Here is a 16,631-nt window from a genome sequence, read left to right as displayed (position 1 = left end):
CTGTGTAAAGGTAAAGGTAAAGGGACCCCTGACCATTAGGTCCAGTCATGGCCGACTCTGGGGTTGCGGTGCTCATCTCGCTTTATTGGCCGAGGGAGCCGGCGTACAGCTTCTGGGTCATGTGGCCAGCATGACTAAGCCGCTTCTGGTGAACCAGAGCAGCACACGGAAACGCCGTTTACCTTCCCGCCGGAGCGGTACCTATTTATCTACTTGCACTTATGGCGTGCTTTCGACTTGCTAGGTTGGCAGGTGCAGGGACCGAGCAACGGGAGCTCACCCCGCTGCACGGATTCGAACCGCCGACCTTCTGATCGGCAAGTCCTAGGCTCTGTGGTTTAACACACAGCGCCACCCGCATCCCAATAGCTGTGTAGAAGAGAGGATTTCATTATGGCAAGCTACACCTGCCCAAATCCTCTCTTTTACACACTTATGGAAGCCGTAAGGGCCTTGTCGCCTTGTCTTCTTTTTCTCATATCCTGGTTAAAAGGGCTAAAAACAAAAAAAAAAGGTCACTGAGAAAGCTTTTGTATTTTCAGAACCACCCCCATCGCTTCTTAGTGAAGCCTCAATACAAGGCGAAATTCTAGGCCACTTAAAGCTGTAATGGCTTAAGAGTAAGCCATATTTTAAGTAAATCACAGAAATGCATAGGACCAAATTCAAATGTATAGAACCAAATACAAATCATCAAGAATAAATTGCATTAGGTTGCACCCTCAGAGACCGTTGCTGACATCTCCCCCTTTATTACCTAAAGAGTAAATCCTATAGGAAAAAAGTGAGATTTACTTCCATGTAAATGTGTTTAGGATTAGGCTGGAATGCTTACTTACAAGTAAATCTCATGGGTATTGATGACACTTGCCTTTAATGAACTAGGTGCTGATTTGTAGGTCTAGCTCCACTCAGATGATCACCCATGTACAGTCACAAATCTCAAGCAAGAGGGCAGAGTGGGATAGCCACTGGCACATCCTGCTCCTATCATTTGGTTATTTGAACAGACTATACAGATACAGGATTCTCCACATCAACACAAAACCTGCATTTGCAGGGGGCCCAACTGCAAGCAAAAAGCTTATATGTTTGTATGGCCCATTCATGTGAACACACCTTACCATGCAGACGATGGAGCAGGATCTGCCACCCAGATCCCATTCTGCCCCTCCTATGCATGGTCATTCGACGCGGCTAGCCACATGAACAGAATTTAAGAACATAAAAAGAAATCCTGCCACATTCTTCCCCCAAACATCCTCCATTACAATCTTGACTAAAACAACAGTCTGCTCACAGATACTTAATACCATGTGCTTGCTCAGAAAGAGAGAGATATATATTCCCATGTTCACCCTTGAATATCCAGTAGGAGGAAGTGTTCTGTGTATTCCAAAAGCTTACAAACACCATGGTAAACCTTGCTTGGTCCTAAGAAAGTTATTATCTCACTCGTTCTCTGAATTCTGAAAGTGTATCATCCAATTAACACTACCAGAGGATTTTCTTTTTTTAAAAGAAAACAACAACAGAAGAGCTGATGGGAAACATACACAAAATGACTTTCACTTGTTTCAATAAATGGTAGAAAACATTTCAAAGAAATCCAGGACATTCTGAAGTCCAAAGGATATACACTGTATGTGCAGGGGAAAAGGAAAGAGAGATAAAACAGGAAGTAAACACACCTATATGCGTTTGCGCCATTACATCAGCTAGCCTATGTGCAGCGCCGCTGCCGCCACTTTGCGTTGAAGATGAAGATGTTGTAGATGTGGTAGAGCCATGGATGGCTTGGCTGATCCAGTGTTCCATATTTATACTCCCTTGGCTTGACGTTGGAGTTCCCTGTGAATCGCCCTGTACAGAGCCTTCGTCTTCTGAACCAGATGAGGTATCTAAGATTGCAAAAAGGTGACAAAAGCTTTAATGGGAAGACAATGAACATGGAGACAAAGTGGCACAGTCTGAGGCACAGTAGTTCTCCCCCCCCCAAACAAAAAACCGTGATAAATTGAAAGCAGTAGTATAGACAGTTGAATTGAACATAGTCATAGTTTCATGCAACACGTTTCACTATGTGTTTTGTTAGAAGAAGACGAATACTGGAGAATTGACAGAGAGGAAGATCTGTCAAAATAAGGCTATGTTTACCCTTTTAGTCATCTGAAGCACAAGTGTTTCTCTACCCAAGAAGTACACTTTACTTTCAAAAGTAGTCATATTTTTGGGGGGGCAGGCGGGCGGGGAGGCCACAAGGCTGGCCGAAGTATAATTGGAGAGGGGTAACAGCAGCAAGAAAGGCAATGTTTGGGAGGGAACTGCACCCTTAAAGCCTCCCCTTTCAACTAAAAAGTTGTCATTTCAGCCCAGTTTAAATGTAAAAACTGTGCACATTAGTCTGATGCTCAGGTGCTGAAGGCTTGGCAGAATGAAGATCCAGACCTATGCCCACAGACCTGGCTGCAGTTAAATCCCAATAAATTCAGTGAGGTTTATGTTCATTCAACTTCTTGGCTACAAGGACATTTTAGTAAAGGTAAAGGTAAAGGTACCCCTGACCATTAGGTCCAGTCGTGGCCGAGTCTGGGGTTGCGGCACTCATCTTGCTTTATTAGCCAAGGGAGCCGGTGTACAGCTTCCGGGTCATGTGGCCAGCATGACTAAGCCGCTTCTGGAGAACCAGAGCAGCGCATGGAAACACCGTTTACCTTCCCGCCGGAGCGGTACCTATTTATCTACTTGCACTTTGATGTGCTTTCGAACTGCTAGGTTGGCAGGAGCAGGGAGTGAGCAACGGAGCTCACCCCATCATGGGGATTTGAACCGCCGACCTTCTGATTGGCAAGCCCTAGGCTCTGTGGTTTAATCCAAGGACATTTTTGACTTATGTTGTCCTGTAGGCCCTGTGCACCACAACGGAAGAGGCCCTTCTTTGAAATGATTTCCCTTGGAAGTGGGATTCAAAGCCGTGCCCCATCTGTGCATCTTAATAGGTGGGGTTGCTCAGACGTGCACAAAAAGCCAGGTTGATTTGGGCTCCAATTATCGATATAATACTGTCCAAAACCAGTCTGAAGTCCATATTGTTTTTGACCTGGCAAAGCCTTTTACGGCTGGGTAAAATATCGTCCAAAACCAAGTCCTTATCATGATATCAGTTTCATAATTTTTGACCTGGCAATGCATTGCGAATCATGGTGTGTGTGCGCTTGCCATGCAAAAATCACAACATGGGAAAAACCATGAAGCCAGCCAGTGCCTCTGCACAGCAGGCGATATATTGCGATGTTGAAAACCAGATCTTGTCCAGCCCTAGCTCCAATCCTATACAAACATACTTGGAAGTTAGTCCCATTCATCACAAAACTACTTATTTACAAATAAACATGAACCTATCACACTGTTTCTAAGTGGGGCCGGAACTACTGCCAATCTGAGGCTGTCCCACAACCCTACTTTTAAAATGCATCCAATTGTGGTACTATCATATTAAATTAATGCTAACTTGCAATTAGGAAACTGCTAAAAAAAAAAAAAGCTTTAAAATTTCACGTTAATGGATGTTGTGTTAGTTTCTTACCTGGAGGTGTGTAGGCGTCCATCGATGTTTGCACCACCAATGAACGTCGCTTGGACGGCATAGGCACTGCCATCTTCCTTTCTTTATGTTTTGCAAGAGCTGCCTGGACTGCTTCTGTATGAACATCTGGAATGAAAACCTAAATATCAGTTTGGAATGCCAGCAGGACACAGGCAACTTTGACCGTGTAAATTCCTTAGTCAGAGACATACTTATGCACCCTTCAAAACATTGCTTCACAGGTATTTGTTTTTCAGCTGTTATTTTAAAAAAAAAAAGTACACATTTTTAAACTGTTTTTACATTTGTAATTGTTTATATATGCTTTACTGAACTGTATGTTGCTTCAAGATGCCTCACATCTTCATAAAGGAAATAACAATAATAATCAGGAGGAAGATGAGGAGAAACCCAATTTTGCAGGGGTTCTCAGAGAAATAAAGCAGGAAGGCATGTATTGGACTAATGCTAAAATGTGTTACAATAATACTAAAAACACGCTTTGTGAAACAAGTTCCAGTGCTAAGAATGGTTTATTGTATGGAAAAAGCTGAGAGCTACAGTGCAGAGAACATGCTTTACATGTTGATTATAACCTTTTCAGTTTGATGTCTCTCTGGTTGCTAGTTGGCTGCTAGCTTCATTTGGTGGTTCTTCATTAGTTTTTTGCTATTATTTGGACTGGGTTTTTTAACTGTTTTATTGTTTTTAGTGTATTGTAAACTATTCTGAAGTAACTTTTTGTAATCTAAAGCAGTATACAAATCTAAGAAAGAAAGAGACTTTGATCAGCAAATGCCGGAGCATAGTCATTCTCAACATATTTGCCTACAGAGCATCACTATATAGAAGGGATGAGGAAACTCTGGGGCTACAAATGCTTTCGGACTCCATTTCCCATGAGCCTCAGCCAGCATGGTGAATGGTCAGGGATGATGGGAGTTGTAGTCCAGCAACATCTGGAGAGCTGCAGGTAAGCCACCTCTACTATATAGGATTGGATTACTATATTGGATTACTGTCTCAACAAATCTTCAAACTCTACTCAGAGCTCAAAGAAGTGATGTTCCTTTATGAGGGCTGCTCCTCTTTCTTCTGGCAAATTCACAAGTTAGTTTTTCCCACTATAAGCTTGTCTTCCATTCTGAATTTCTGCCTGTCATGCAGCTGTTAAAGCACTGCCAGGGAGAAAAACAGGGGGTGTTAGCACTTCAACCCCAAACTGCATAGTTTAAGTTAGTCTGCCATCCAACTTGGAACTTATCTGGAAACAAAGCAAGACTAATCAGATGAAACGTTGCATTTCAGACTTAATGCATTTTGTACTAGCAACAGAAACAGCCCAAGGATATCAGAGAAGCCCCATCACTTGCTGATCTTAGAAATATATTTTGCCTTATTGAATTGCTTCATAAAATTCATGGGATTGGATAAAGATATAATTGTACTTAGCGGCCCACTGAAAGGTAGTGATGACTGACTTAAGACCCACTGATTTCAATGGATCTACTCAAAGTATGACTGTATCTGGGTCTAACCTATACATCTTTCGAGAAATAAAAGGGAGACTGGTTGGAAAGCATCTAAATGATCGAATTTTGAAGCCTGTGTTGGCTTTTATGCCATAAGTACAGAACACTTCTATAGTTGTATTAGCTAATAAAGACTCAAAATTAGATTACAGCGAGTAGAATGCATTTGTGAAATAGCCTTTAAGATTATAGTCATGTTTCAGACAGACAAGCTCTCTTTGAAGACAAGTTGCTTTTGCTGAGAGACAGCAAGTGGGCAGGAATATGAAAAGAATAAGGGAAAACAGACATGGATTATGTTTTTTTAACACATAAACATGGATTAAGAAAAGTATTTGTATCTTGTTTGTTGTTTAAAGGATAAATTTTGAACCAACTTCACTGATGGAGGGTATGAAAGTATATTTCTAGTGTAATGCAACAATGATAAGGATACTAAGTTTACTGGGGCAATAGCCCCAATGAAAACAAAACAAAACAAAAGCGTTTCTGAATAAATATAGTGAGGGTGAGCTTATAAAAGCCAGGATGCTGAACACATTACTTGGAAATAAGATCAACTGAAAGCAACTGTACTTAACTGTCAAGAAGCTTGTCTGAAATTCAGTGAACCAGCCCAAGTTAGGAAACGCCACAAAACAGAAGCCGCAATACTTAGCATTCAAGTAATATAAAATCTTGGCTTTAACCGTTTATGCTCTCAGAAAAAGAGCTCAAGACCATTAATGCCAAGTTTCCAGACTACTTAAAGTACACTTCCACATACAGTTTTCCTTATCGCATATTGAATTAATTGAATAGAAGCCATGCTGTCTTCTAATATACAAAAGTGCAGCTTGCTCAGTCTCAGGGTCCTAAAAAACAGGGAAAGGGGAGCTTTTTCCCACTCTGAGACTTGAAACATTGCTAACAATCTGGACTGGACAATGAGAGAGAGAGAGAGAGAGAGAGAGAGAGAGAGAGAGAGAGAGCCCAAACACCGGGGGGGGGGGATCCAGTACAGTGGTACCTCGGGTTACATACGCTTCAGGTTACATACGCTTCAGGTTACAGACTCTGCAACCCAGGAATAGTACCTCGGGTTAAGAACTTTGCTTCAGGATGAGAACAGAAATCGTGCTCCAGTGGCGCAGCAGCAGCGGGAGACTCCATTAGCTAAAGTGGTGCTTCAGGTTAAGAACAGTTTCAGGTTAAGAATGGACCTCCAGAACGAATTAAGTACTTAACCCGAGACACCACTGTATTAGTGTAATATAGGGTTAGCATTTATTTTCAATTCCACATAGGTTAAATCAGGGTGTTAATACTCTACCCCACAGGTACTGTTCTGCGGAAGAATTCAGAAATTTTATTTTTTTATCAGCAAAGCATTCTGCACCACCAACATCTAACCCCAAACCCTTGTTTATTGGGAAGTCAAATAAAATTCTAATTAATTCTTAGTAAATATGCTTAGGCCCATGGCCTACAATGGCCTATTGAACAGGCAGATAATAATGTATCTGCTCATTTTATCCAATGTATGTCCTTATTAACTTTTAAAAAGGATTTCAGGGCATTCCTTTGAAGACAAACCTTTGGCATACAAACTGTTGTTTTATATCTGCTGCTACAGTTCAAATTGTATTTTCTCTGTTCCTCAGTTTGAACACAGTACAGCTGCTTTTCAGGTGTTTTTCCCCCTAGGTTCCTTTATATTTTTTAAAAATAGGGTTGCTATTGTTTTGTGGGGGTTTCTTTGCTTCTCCTGCCTGCTTCTCTCTCTTCTTAAGAAAAGCCAGAACAGAAAAATATGATCCGCTAAATAAAACATAACCACTCTGCTGTATGCTAGCAGATATTACCCTTCCGTTTCCTTTCCTTTGATCTTCTTTCCCTTCTTGGTTGGTTGGCTCATACACTGGATTCAATTTGTGCTTCTTGCTATTCTTAGAGAATCAATATAAACAGTGCAAAATGAAGTGACAAGATTGGAAAGGCTAATTGCTTGACTTGTGCTGAGGATGACTGCGCAAGATTCATTACTCAACCTGTCAAGCATTTATTCTAGGTGGCCTGATAATAAATAGTAAAAGTTAGGAATGAAGTAGATGTGGCCACTACTACTACTACTACTACTACTACTACTACTACTACTATTAAGCCAATGCTTTGCATAGTTTTATCCTCACAACAACCTGGAGAGGTGGATCACATGAGTAATAGTGAGCACCTCAAGATCACCCACAAGGCTTCATGTGCAGAGGTTTAAGTGAGATCTCCCTAGTTGACGTTCAGGGCTCTCTCTGTCCTTGAGGTCAGATTCTATGCATTCATGTAGAATGCAGGATGCGGGTCAGATTTCAAGAGCCAAAAAGGGAGTGTGCGTGTGTGGAAAAAACTCTTCCCTGCATCCACTAATTAGCCCCTTCACCCATGAATGGCAGCCTCACTTGCTACTGGAACCCAGGTATGGACTATACAGGAACAAAGAAGATTCAGTTCCTCCAGCTCACATGTTTTTGGTCCTTAAACCAGACTCCCACTTCTATCCATATGAGTGCAGCGGTGGGTGGAAACGCTGAGTCTGTCTCTGTAAATGTCTAGTTATTTTTAATTCTGTCCAATACAAAAACATTTCCCATTTTATTTAACGCTCTTGCTCATTGGGGCAGCTTCACACCATTATTTATGTTACCAAAATTTCACTACAGTGGTACCTCAGGTTACATACGCTTCAGGTTACATACGCTTCAGGTTACAGACTCCACTAACCCAGAAATAGTGCTTCAGGTTAAGAACTTTGCTTCAGGATGAGAACAGAAATTGTGCTCTGGCGGTGCGGCGGTAGAAGGCCGCAGTTAGCTAAAGTGGTGCTTCAGGTTAAGAACAGTTTCAGGTTAAGAACGGACCTCCGGAACGAATTAATTACTTAATCTTTGGCCACAGGCACACTGCCAAACACATGGAGAGATTATGAAGTGAGCTTGTGGCGACCAGAACTTCTGACAACAAAGGAGGGTAATATTCTGCAGAGAATACAGGAAATGTGTCTCCTCATGTTCTACCAAAGCAGAAGTCCATTCAAGGATGAGGTCCACATCACTTGCAATATTTTGATGTTTTGCAAAAAGAGTGGTGTGTAAATTCTCTTCTAAATAAGTATTGTTATCTTTCTCTCTCATATCAAATCATATCATCTTGCAGTGCAGACACTGGATTGCAATGAAGATCTCTGCAGTGGTTAATAAGGCAGTCACATTCCCACCTGCCTGCAGCAAAGCTAGTTTCCAAACCTAACAACTCCTCTACTTCACAGAAGGAAATATAACTGCCTCAGAAGCATAAATAGCTTTATAACTTAATGATTCCTTGCAGGTTCTGCAACTTCCTAGATCCTGAGGAAACTGAACTTGCTCTCTTTAAGCATGGAACGAGTCTTCCTGTCTCTTATTGCGTACAATAAACAAGGCTTTCCCCTTTACAGAAAAGACTTCCATATCTTGGTAATTTCAGCACAGTTCTAGAGACACAGAAAAAAACCCTAATGCACTGTAGCCTGTAGGTGATTTATTACTTCCACCTTGGCTCACAGCACTGCATGCCTTTCTCAGTACAATCAAGTGTTACCTAGTAAATATTTAAAGTTTCCATGTTAGTAGGCCAAGATTCTTTCAACCTCCTTATGAAGCCTGCCGTGTGACGGCAAGGGAACGAGCCTATTCATCATATTGCTTGGGACTCCTATTCTTTTACTGCTTTAGCTAAAAAGTGTAAATTCATCCTGATTAATCTGGTGCAAATCAAATGTGGGACTTCTAAAGACATCAAGTTCAACCCTATGCATTTCACTAAATTATCTGTGATACATGTGTATCCTGTTTCTGCTTAAAGACCAGACCAGAGAAAGATATTCATCTCATTTTACCTTTTTGACGCGGAAATCCTTCTCCTGCCAGTACTGTTGGCTTATTTCTAGGTCTGCCAGCCCCAATTTTTAGTTGATTAACCACCTGTCTTTTAACTAATTAAACGTAACCACTTTGCACATTACCAAAACCCCTCTATATCGATTCTCTTTTTCCTGAGATATTGAGGATGCGTGCGTTAATTTACAATTTAGTCGCTGTCTGATTGAAAGGCTGCCTGCAATATTTCTTCCTCTTTCCCTTACTACAGAAATACACCAGAATTAAAATGGGGGGGGGGGGGACAAGCAAGTGTTTCCTTAACCCACATCGATCATGAGTGGTACTTAAAACTAGTCCCCATCAACTACATTACTAGTGTGCAATCTGATGCGCCATTAATGGAGAACAGGGGATAAAAGGCCCACACACAGGTGAATCATGGGGCAGGAAGGATGCTGTAAGATGGTCTGGCTTACTCCTTCCCTCAACCCACCCCAGAGATAGCAGCTGTACAACGAGGGCTAAACAGTGAAGTCCCTTCTTCCACATTGCTCACAGTTACGGACCAGCGGGGAGGCAAGGACTTGGCCTGCAGATCCCACCTGCAGATCCCACTTATGCTGGGCCCTAGGAAACATAAATATATGGCTCGTTAGGGAGCCCAAGGCCTACATTCCATTGCGGATGACTTTTGGGGGGGCCATCCACTTCCTCTCTCATACACACTGACATATACATTTACAGACCTAAACACACTTTGTCACATTCATTCATTCCCTGCCCCCCTCCCCACAGCAATTAGGACTGAAAACTTCTCAATGCTAATTGCTCCAGGAGCAAGATGTTCACGGAAATTGCAGCACGCAGGAAGGAGAGGGTTAACTCCTTCCCTCCCTCACTACCAAGATTATTAGCCAAAAGTGGAAGGCTCCCCCCTTTCCCCCGGTTTAATTGCCCCACAGGGCAGGGTGGTGTGGCACGGGCCAGATGGGGAGGCCCCACAGACCCCAGCTATCCTATGGGCTTGGGAAGGTTTACACACACACACAGACACACCATGCCCTATGAGAAATGGGAAGGGTCTCATGTTGTCATGGCAATACCTATCATTACTGTACTCTCAGCAGAGCTGAGTCTGCACCCTGCGCTCCTCACACAGGTAGCAGGGTTGCACCCTTAGCCAATTGCTCTTTTGATTAAGGCTTGCAGCCCTTTTCTACCCCTGCGTTATGTGTGCTTTATTTCTGCTCTGGGTATTCAGCTTTCAAAGAAGGCAGATATTGTTTGGGTGTCCCCCAGTTTGACAGCTGGCAAGAGCCTGATTTTTTTTTCCATGGAGAAGCCTAACATTCAATTCTGTTCCCAAATACATTATTTGGAGAGAGAAGCAGCACACTGGCAGAGGATCATGCAACCACCTCCATATATCTGGCAGTGCTTTATGGCTATTTTAATATCCTATATTACTTATAGAGAACTCATTCCCCCGAGTGCTAAATCCTTATGTAACAAGGACAGTACAGTCCAGAAAGAGATTTTTTTGGAGGGTGATCAGAGTTTGCGGGAACCCCAAGGTTTGCAGAAATGCAGAAGATGTTAAAAGATAAGGGGGAAGAGTAAAAACAGCCTAATTGAAGACTGAGCATGCTCAGTGGCCAGTGTGTGTGTGTGTGTGTGTGTGTGTGTGTGTGTGTGTGTGTGTCTATCCCTATCTTCTCTATCTCTATCTCTATCTCACCAAAGACTAGCTAGGCATCCCATGCTAACCATCTGGATTCTGGCTACTGACTTCAATTAAACCTACAAGACAGAATGTCCAAACAACCTATAAATGGTGATAGATTCATCTTTGCAAGTGACAATAATATTAATATTTATTATTCATTAATGATGAATTTAGGCAAATTCATCCTCCAAATATAAGTAAGAATCTAATACATATTTGATTGTTATGGGTTAAGTGAAACCTTACTTGGCCCGCTGACATTGCTTGCTAGAGAAATCGCGGATGCGCTTAGTGAGAATTGCTGGGAATGCTCAGATTTTAGGTATTATGACTATATAATTAATTTTGGTGCCAAGTGTCTATTAGCAACAGGATAATGACACGTGCTAATTGGTAGTGACAGGTGATAAAGCAGTTAATGTGCTATGATCAAAGCGGCTGAATTATAGGATTTGTACCCTCTTGTGTCTTCAGGGTCATTAGCCTACTGTTATCAAGTAGTGAGGTGGCTGGCAGTGCCAGGGAAATTGATATGCTGATGCCATTAACAATCAATCCCTGAGAAAAGGGGGCCCACCCAGGGTACAGTCATTTATTTTGGATGTGGTTACTGTTCTTCCTTTCTGGGGAGACATTGCTGCTATGCCATGCATTCCTTTGCCTGGGCTGCCAACATTTTTACCAGCCCAATTATATTGGGTCTGTGACTATGGCTTGAACGGCAGAGATCAATTTATCTCCTTGCCAAGAAAAGCTCCACCTACTGGTTTTTACAGAATAAGCTGCTGTAAAAGACACAGGAACAGAATCAGGCTGTTACTTCTGGTTAGTTGGCAACACTATATTTTGCTTACTTCTGTGACCAAGAGTAGCAGTGCAATCCTATAGGTATCTGCAAGTCGCACTGAGTTCAGTAGGGCTTACTCTCCCTATACCTTATAAGTGGGTATATGCTTGCAGGGCTCCAAGCATATACCCACTCACTGAACCCAATGGGACCAACTTCTGAGAAGACGTGGAACTATAAAGGCTGCAAATTCTGTGGTCAGTGGAGTTCTAGATCCCTCTTTTGTCAATTGTCAAAAAAAACGAAGGAACCGAAGCTTGAATCTGTGGAAAGAACGTACACAAGTGCCATCGGAAGTCACAAACTAGAAATATCCTCTTTTGAGCTAAAAGAGCGCCAATAATCTCTTGATGTTTTCTCCCCAGCTTCAGACTTCCAGGCTACAACTCGAAGAAGACTTGCTAGAGAGCAATGTCTATAGAAACCAGTGGGGTTTTATTTCTGAGCAAATACGATTAAGATCATGCAAGCCAACTCTGTCTTCCTATGTACGAAGCAGCAGCTTGTGTTGCGCTTTGATAACGAACTACCAGCTTTTGCTGCAAGGAGCCACTGAGCGTGGGAAACAGCCCTTGGAACTCTTGCTTGTGGGTGTCACAAGGCAACAGCAGAGGCTCTGGGCCTGATATTTCAGCACAGGCAGAGGCTCTGGGCCTGATATTTCAGCACAGGCCACTGATGTCATCCACTCAGAGCTGCATTGTTATCTACATAGCAGCTCTGCACCTACACAGAACTGAAGTAGCAAACCTGGTGCTCTGCCACCTAATGACACTGTCACAAGATCCTCTACCCGTGCCTAACAATGCTCACTGGCAGAAAGTGGGAGTCTGCCAGCGAATTGCTGAATGTAGGAGTATCAAGCTCTACTAGTCCCCAGCCTCCCGTCTCTCTGCTGTCCCTGTTAAATTTATTTATTTATTTATTTATGGCTATTAGCCCATAAATGTCCCTGTTAAATCTGTACCCTTTCAGCCAAGATGGGATGTGCTGCCCAAACATCAGAAGCAATGTTTCATCAACTTTACTCCTCCCTAAGATAAGGAAGGGAATTCTAACTCTGTGCAAGACTTTGCTACATTATGCAGGGGGTGGGTTAGATTAGAGCTGGGCAGTGGGGAGCAGGGTAAGAGACAGATTAGGATCTACTGGTAGATTTCCGGGTGATCTGTGGTAGATTGGCACTACCTACCCATTGTTTGGGACGCGGGTGGCGCTATGGGTTAAACCACAGAGCCTAGGACTTGCCGATCAGAAGGTTGGTGGTTCGAATCCCTGCGACGGGGTGAGCTCCCGTTGCTCGGTCCCTGCTCCTGCCAACCTAGCAGTTCGAAAGCACGTCAAAGTGCAAGTAGAAAAATAGGTACCACTCCAGTGGGAAGGTAAATGGCGTTTCCATGTGCTGCTCTGGTTCGCCAGAAGCGGCTTAGTCATGCTGGCCACATGACCTGGAACCTGTACGCCGGCTCCCTCGGCCAGTAAAGCGAGATGAGCGCTGCAACCCCAGAGTCGGTCACGACTGGACCTAACCCATTGCTTAACTATAGCAACAGCAAAACTCTTTCCTACCTAAATGAGGCAGCTTAAGTGAAGAAAGGCAAACCAAACCTCAGTTCAGATCTCATGGGGGGGGGGGGAATCATCAGCTTATAATGGGTTCAGAGGACACCCTGGTCTTTAATTCTAACTGTATGTCTTTTGCACTTGGTTCTGATTGGTAGAACTTGGGTAAAAAGGTAAAGGGACCCCTGACCATTAGGTCCAGTCGTGGCCAACTCTTGGGTTGCGGCGCTCTTCTCGCTTTATTGGCCGAGGGAGGAGGCGTACAGCTTCCGGGTTATGTGGCCAGCATGACTAAGCCACTTCTGGCAAACCAGAGCAGTGCACGGAAATGCCGTTTACCTTCCCGCCAGAGCGGTACCTACTTATCTACTTGCACTTTGATGTGCTTTCGAACTGCTAGGTTGGCAGGAGCAGGGACTGAGCAACGGGAGCTCACCCCGTCGCGTGGATTCGAACCGCTGACCTTCTGATCGGCAAGCCCAAGAGGCTCAGTGGTTTAACCCACAGCGCCACCTGCATCCCTTAGAACTTGGATAGGACTTTGGAAAAACAAAGTAGATCCAGCAAGTTGGAAGCCCACCCTGGATGGGAAGACCTCCACAGTCCCTTCCATGGTTCTATGGTTCTACATGCTCTGCATGCAAAAGGTTCCAGGTTAAGGCTTGGCATCACAAGATAAAAAAATACCAATTAGGTGGGAAAGAAGAATGTCTACATACTTGACAGAGACTGATAATTTTATGCATGGAGCGGCAACAACATCATGAAAAAGGCTGCTTTCTGCTTATATGCTATGCAATGATGTAATCTGGGAATCTTGGGATTTGGGGGGCAAATAAAATGGGAAGAAAAATATGTATGCACTTATTTCCCCCCCCCAGCAGTGGTTAAATATTAACATGGTTAATATGATGCCGATTTATTTAAGCAGAGAGGCTCTTTCTCAGTCTGACACTTCTGTAGGTTTTCCACATACCTGATCGATAGCGCTCATCACGTGACCCTGAGGACCTGCGTCGGTGGTATCGAGAGGAGGAGGAAGGGGTAATGGGAGTTCGGCGTTCTTGTGGCAGTGCCTGATCCACGCCTGCATTTGAGGGAGGAAGAGGGGTGAAATTAGACTTCGTTGCATTATGTACACTTTTATTTTTATTAACAGCCTGCCCAGCAATAAGGACTGTGCAAATCAGACAAATAACTATTATGTTATTATTATTTTATAATACTATTGATACTTGATGTTTTCAGTACTAGGATTTAGGTACATGGGTGCAGCCCCTGAAATTCATCTACTTCGATCAGCTGCAGTTGTTTATATATAAAAAAAATACTACTACCCATTTTTTAAAAAAAAAATCATAGCCGTTTACAACAGTTATACATTGAGGCAGAACGATCAATCCCAACTCTTAACTCTGGAGGTCATATTTTATCTGGTGTACAGTATTCACAGGCAGAGATCTGACGTATGACGCAGGGAGAATTATGCTAGAGGGACCCCCCCCCAAATATATATATATATATATATAAAGAATGCATGTGCAACCTGCTGGTGCAAAGGTTCAAGTGCAATGTAAATTGTTCCAAGTGCCAGAGTAAATTGCAGTAGACTGGTGCAACACATGCAGATTAGCTGAAAATCACAATACAATATATAAAGTCTTATGTGCCAAACAGACCAATGAGCTTGCATGCTACCCGTGGCGGCGCAAGAGCCATTGGGAAGCCACTGCCAATACTGGGCTATATGAAGGGTAGCCACTGTAGTGACCTCCAGAAGCTATTGGACACCCACCAACCTCAGCCAGCATGGCAAAGGCTCATGGATGATGGAAACTGTAGTCTAACAACATCTGGAGTGCAACCTGTTGGCTGTCCCTGAGATAGATAAATGAATAGTCTGACTTGGTATGATGCATTTTCCTACTGCTGGTGTGAGATTGTCTTGGGCTGCAGTAGCAGTAAATTTCCACAGGATTGGGTGGCAAATCAAACAAATCCAGATGTCTCAAGAAAGTGAGCTATGGAACTCGCTATGCAGTCACCAGTGCATGGAGACATCATCACCGAGCTTTTCCAAAACAAGAACTCCCCAGCTCTTTAGCTCAGCAACCCCCATCTGCTATCTCCAGATGTTACTGCCTCCCATTCGTTGATGGAAGACGGTTCTATATACAGGACCTACAAAGAGTCTTTATCCAGAATGTTTGATGTCTTGCACAGCGGCATTTGAGGAGAGACAACATTAAGGGCATGTGTCGTAGTAAGCAGGGAAAGGAAGGGTACGAAACACGTGGGATGCACACCACCCTGGCAAAGAGTTAAAAATAAATACTAGCTAATTGAAATAATCAGCTGAGCAGCTCTTTCCCAACAGCATCATGTGGCTGTGCTAGGAGCAGGCGACAGCTCTATTTTCGGTCGACAAATTAGATACTATGGCGATATGAACCACAGGGGACAAAAAAAGCAACTCCGGTTATTGAAATGTAGGTAGTCCATGCCGGCCGTGGTGAAAAAAGGGACGCTTCTAATACCCCGGTTGCACACCAAAGTATACTGCCTGAGTGCTACACCCCAACCTACTGTGAATTGCTGAAAACTTATCTACTTGCTGCAAAAAATATATATAATCTGATTTATAAGTAAAGGGGGTGTTAGTTCTTCTGCTTAAAGGCATACTAGCATTTTTAAATATTATACACTGGTGGGAAGGAACATACTCAGTGGTAGAATACCTGCCTTGCATGCAGAAGGACTTAGGTTCAGTCCCTGTCATCTCTAGGGATGAAACCTGGAACCGCTACCAGTCAATGTAGACATTACTGAGCTATAGGGACCCAACAGTCTGACTCAGTATAAAGCAGCTTCCTATGTTTCTAACTGAGGTGGTGGACTTGTAACCAGGAGCTCAACAGTTCTGCCTCATTGACCCAGCATCTCTCCTCCACTGAAAGTGTCCCTATTTTCAACTGGAGGTGCTGTCAGTTGTTGCTGTTTAGTCATTTAGTCATGTCCGACTCTTCGTGACCCCATGGACCAGAGCATGCCAGGCACTCCTGTCTTCCACTGCCTCCCGCAGTTTGGTCAAACTCATGCTGGTAGCTTCGAAGACACTATCCAACCATCTCATCCTCTGTCGTCCCCTTCTCCTTGTGCCCCCCATCTTTCCCAACATCAGGTTCTTTTCCAGGGAGTCTTCTCTTCTCATGAGGTGGCCAAAGTACTGGAGTCTCAGCTTCAGGATCTGTCCTTCCAGTGAGCACTCAGGGCTGATTTCCTTCAGAATGGATAGGTTTGATCTTCTTGCAGTCCATGGGACTCTCAAGAGTCTCCTCCAGCACCATAATTCAAAAGCATCAATTCTTTGGCGATCAGCCTTCTTTATGGTCCAGCTCTCACTTCCATACATCACTACTGGGAAAACCATAGCTTTAACTATAGCTTTAACTATATATGCTGTCAGTAGTACCAAACAAAATTGGCG

At 43.4% G+C, this 16,631-nt stretch overlaps 1 protein-coding gene and 1 long non-coding RNA gene across 8 annotated transcripts in view; both read right to left on the bottom strand.

Annotated features, from left to right (window-relative positions):
* DIP2C (disco interacting protein 2 homolog C) overlaps positions 1-16,631 on the bottom strand; it is a 290,921-nt gene that overhangs the window by 95,249 nt on the left and 179,041 nt on the right. For all 7 annotated transcript variants that reach the window (XM_083579226.1, XM_083579223.1, XM_083579224.1 and 4 more), the window contains 3 exons: positions 14,121-14,231; positions 3,587-3,712; positions 1,692-1,901 (listed from right to left, as the gene is read on the bottom strand). In XM_083579226.1, coding sequence (XP_083435352.1) covers positions 1,692-1,901; positions 3,587-3,712; positions 14,121-14,231 — 447 coding nt within the window. The remainder of the gene's footprint in view (positions 1-1,691; positions 1,902-3,586; positions 3,713-14,120; positions 14,232-16,631) is intronic.
* Positions 3,865-12,374, bottom strand: LOC310746387. Its single transcript, XR_014540696.1, has 2 exons — positions 8,030-12,374; positions 3,865-7,817 (listed from the first exon to the last, which is right to left on the bottom strand). It is a non-coding gene; the product is annotated as an uncharacterized lncRNA (long non-coding RNA).

This window comes from Podarcis filfolensis (assembly GCF_964270895.1).
Source record: "Podarcis filfolensis genome assembly, chromosome: 12".
NCBI lineage: Eukaryota > Metazoa > Chordata > Lepidosauria > Squamata > Lacertidae > Podarcis > Podarcis filfolensis.
Note: the sequence above shows the minus strand (reverse complement) of the source record. Positions and strands in the feature narration are given on the sequence as shown.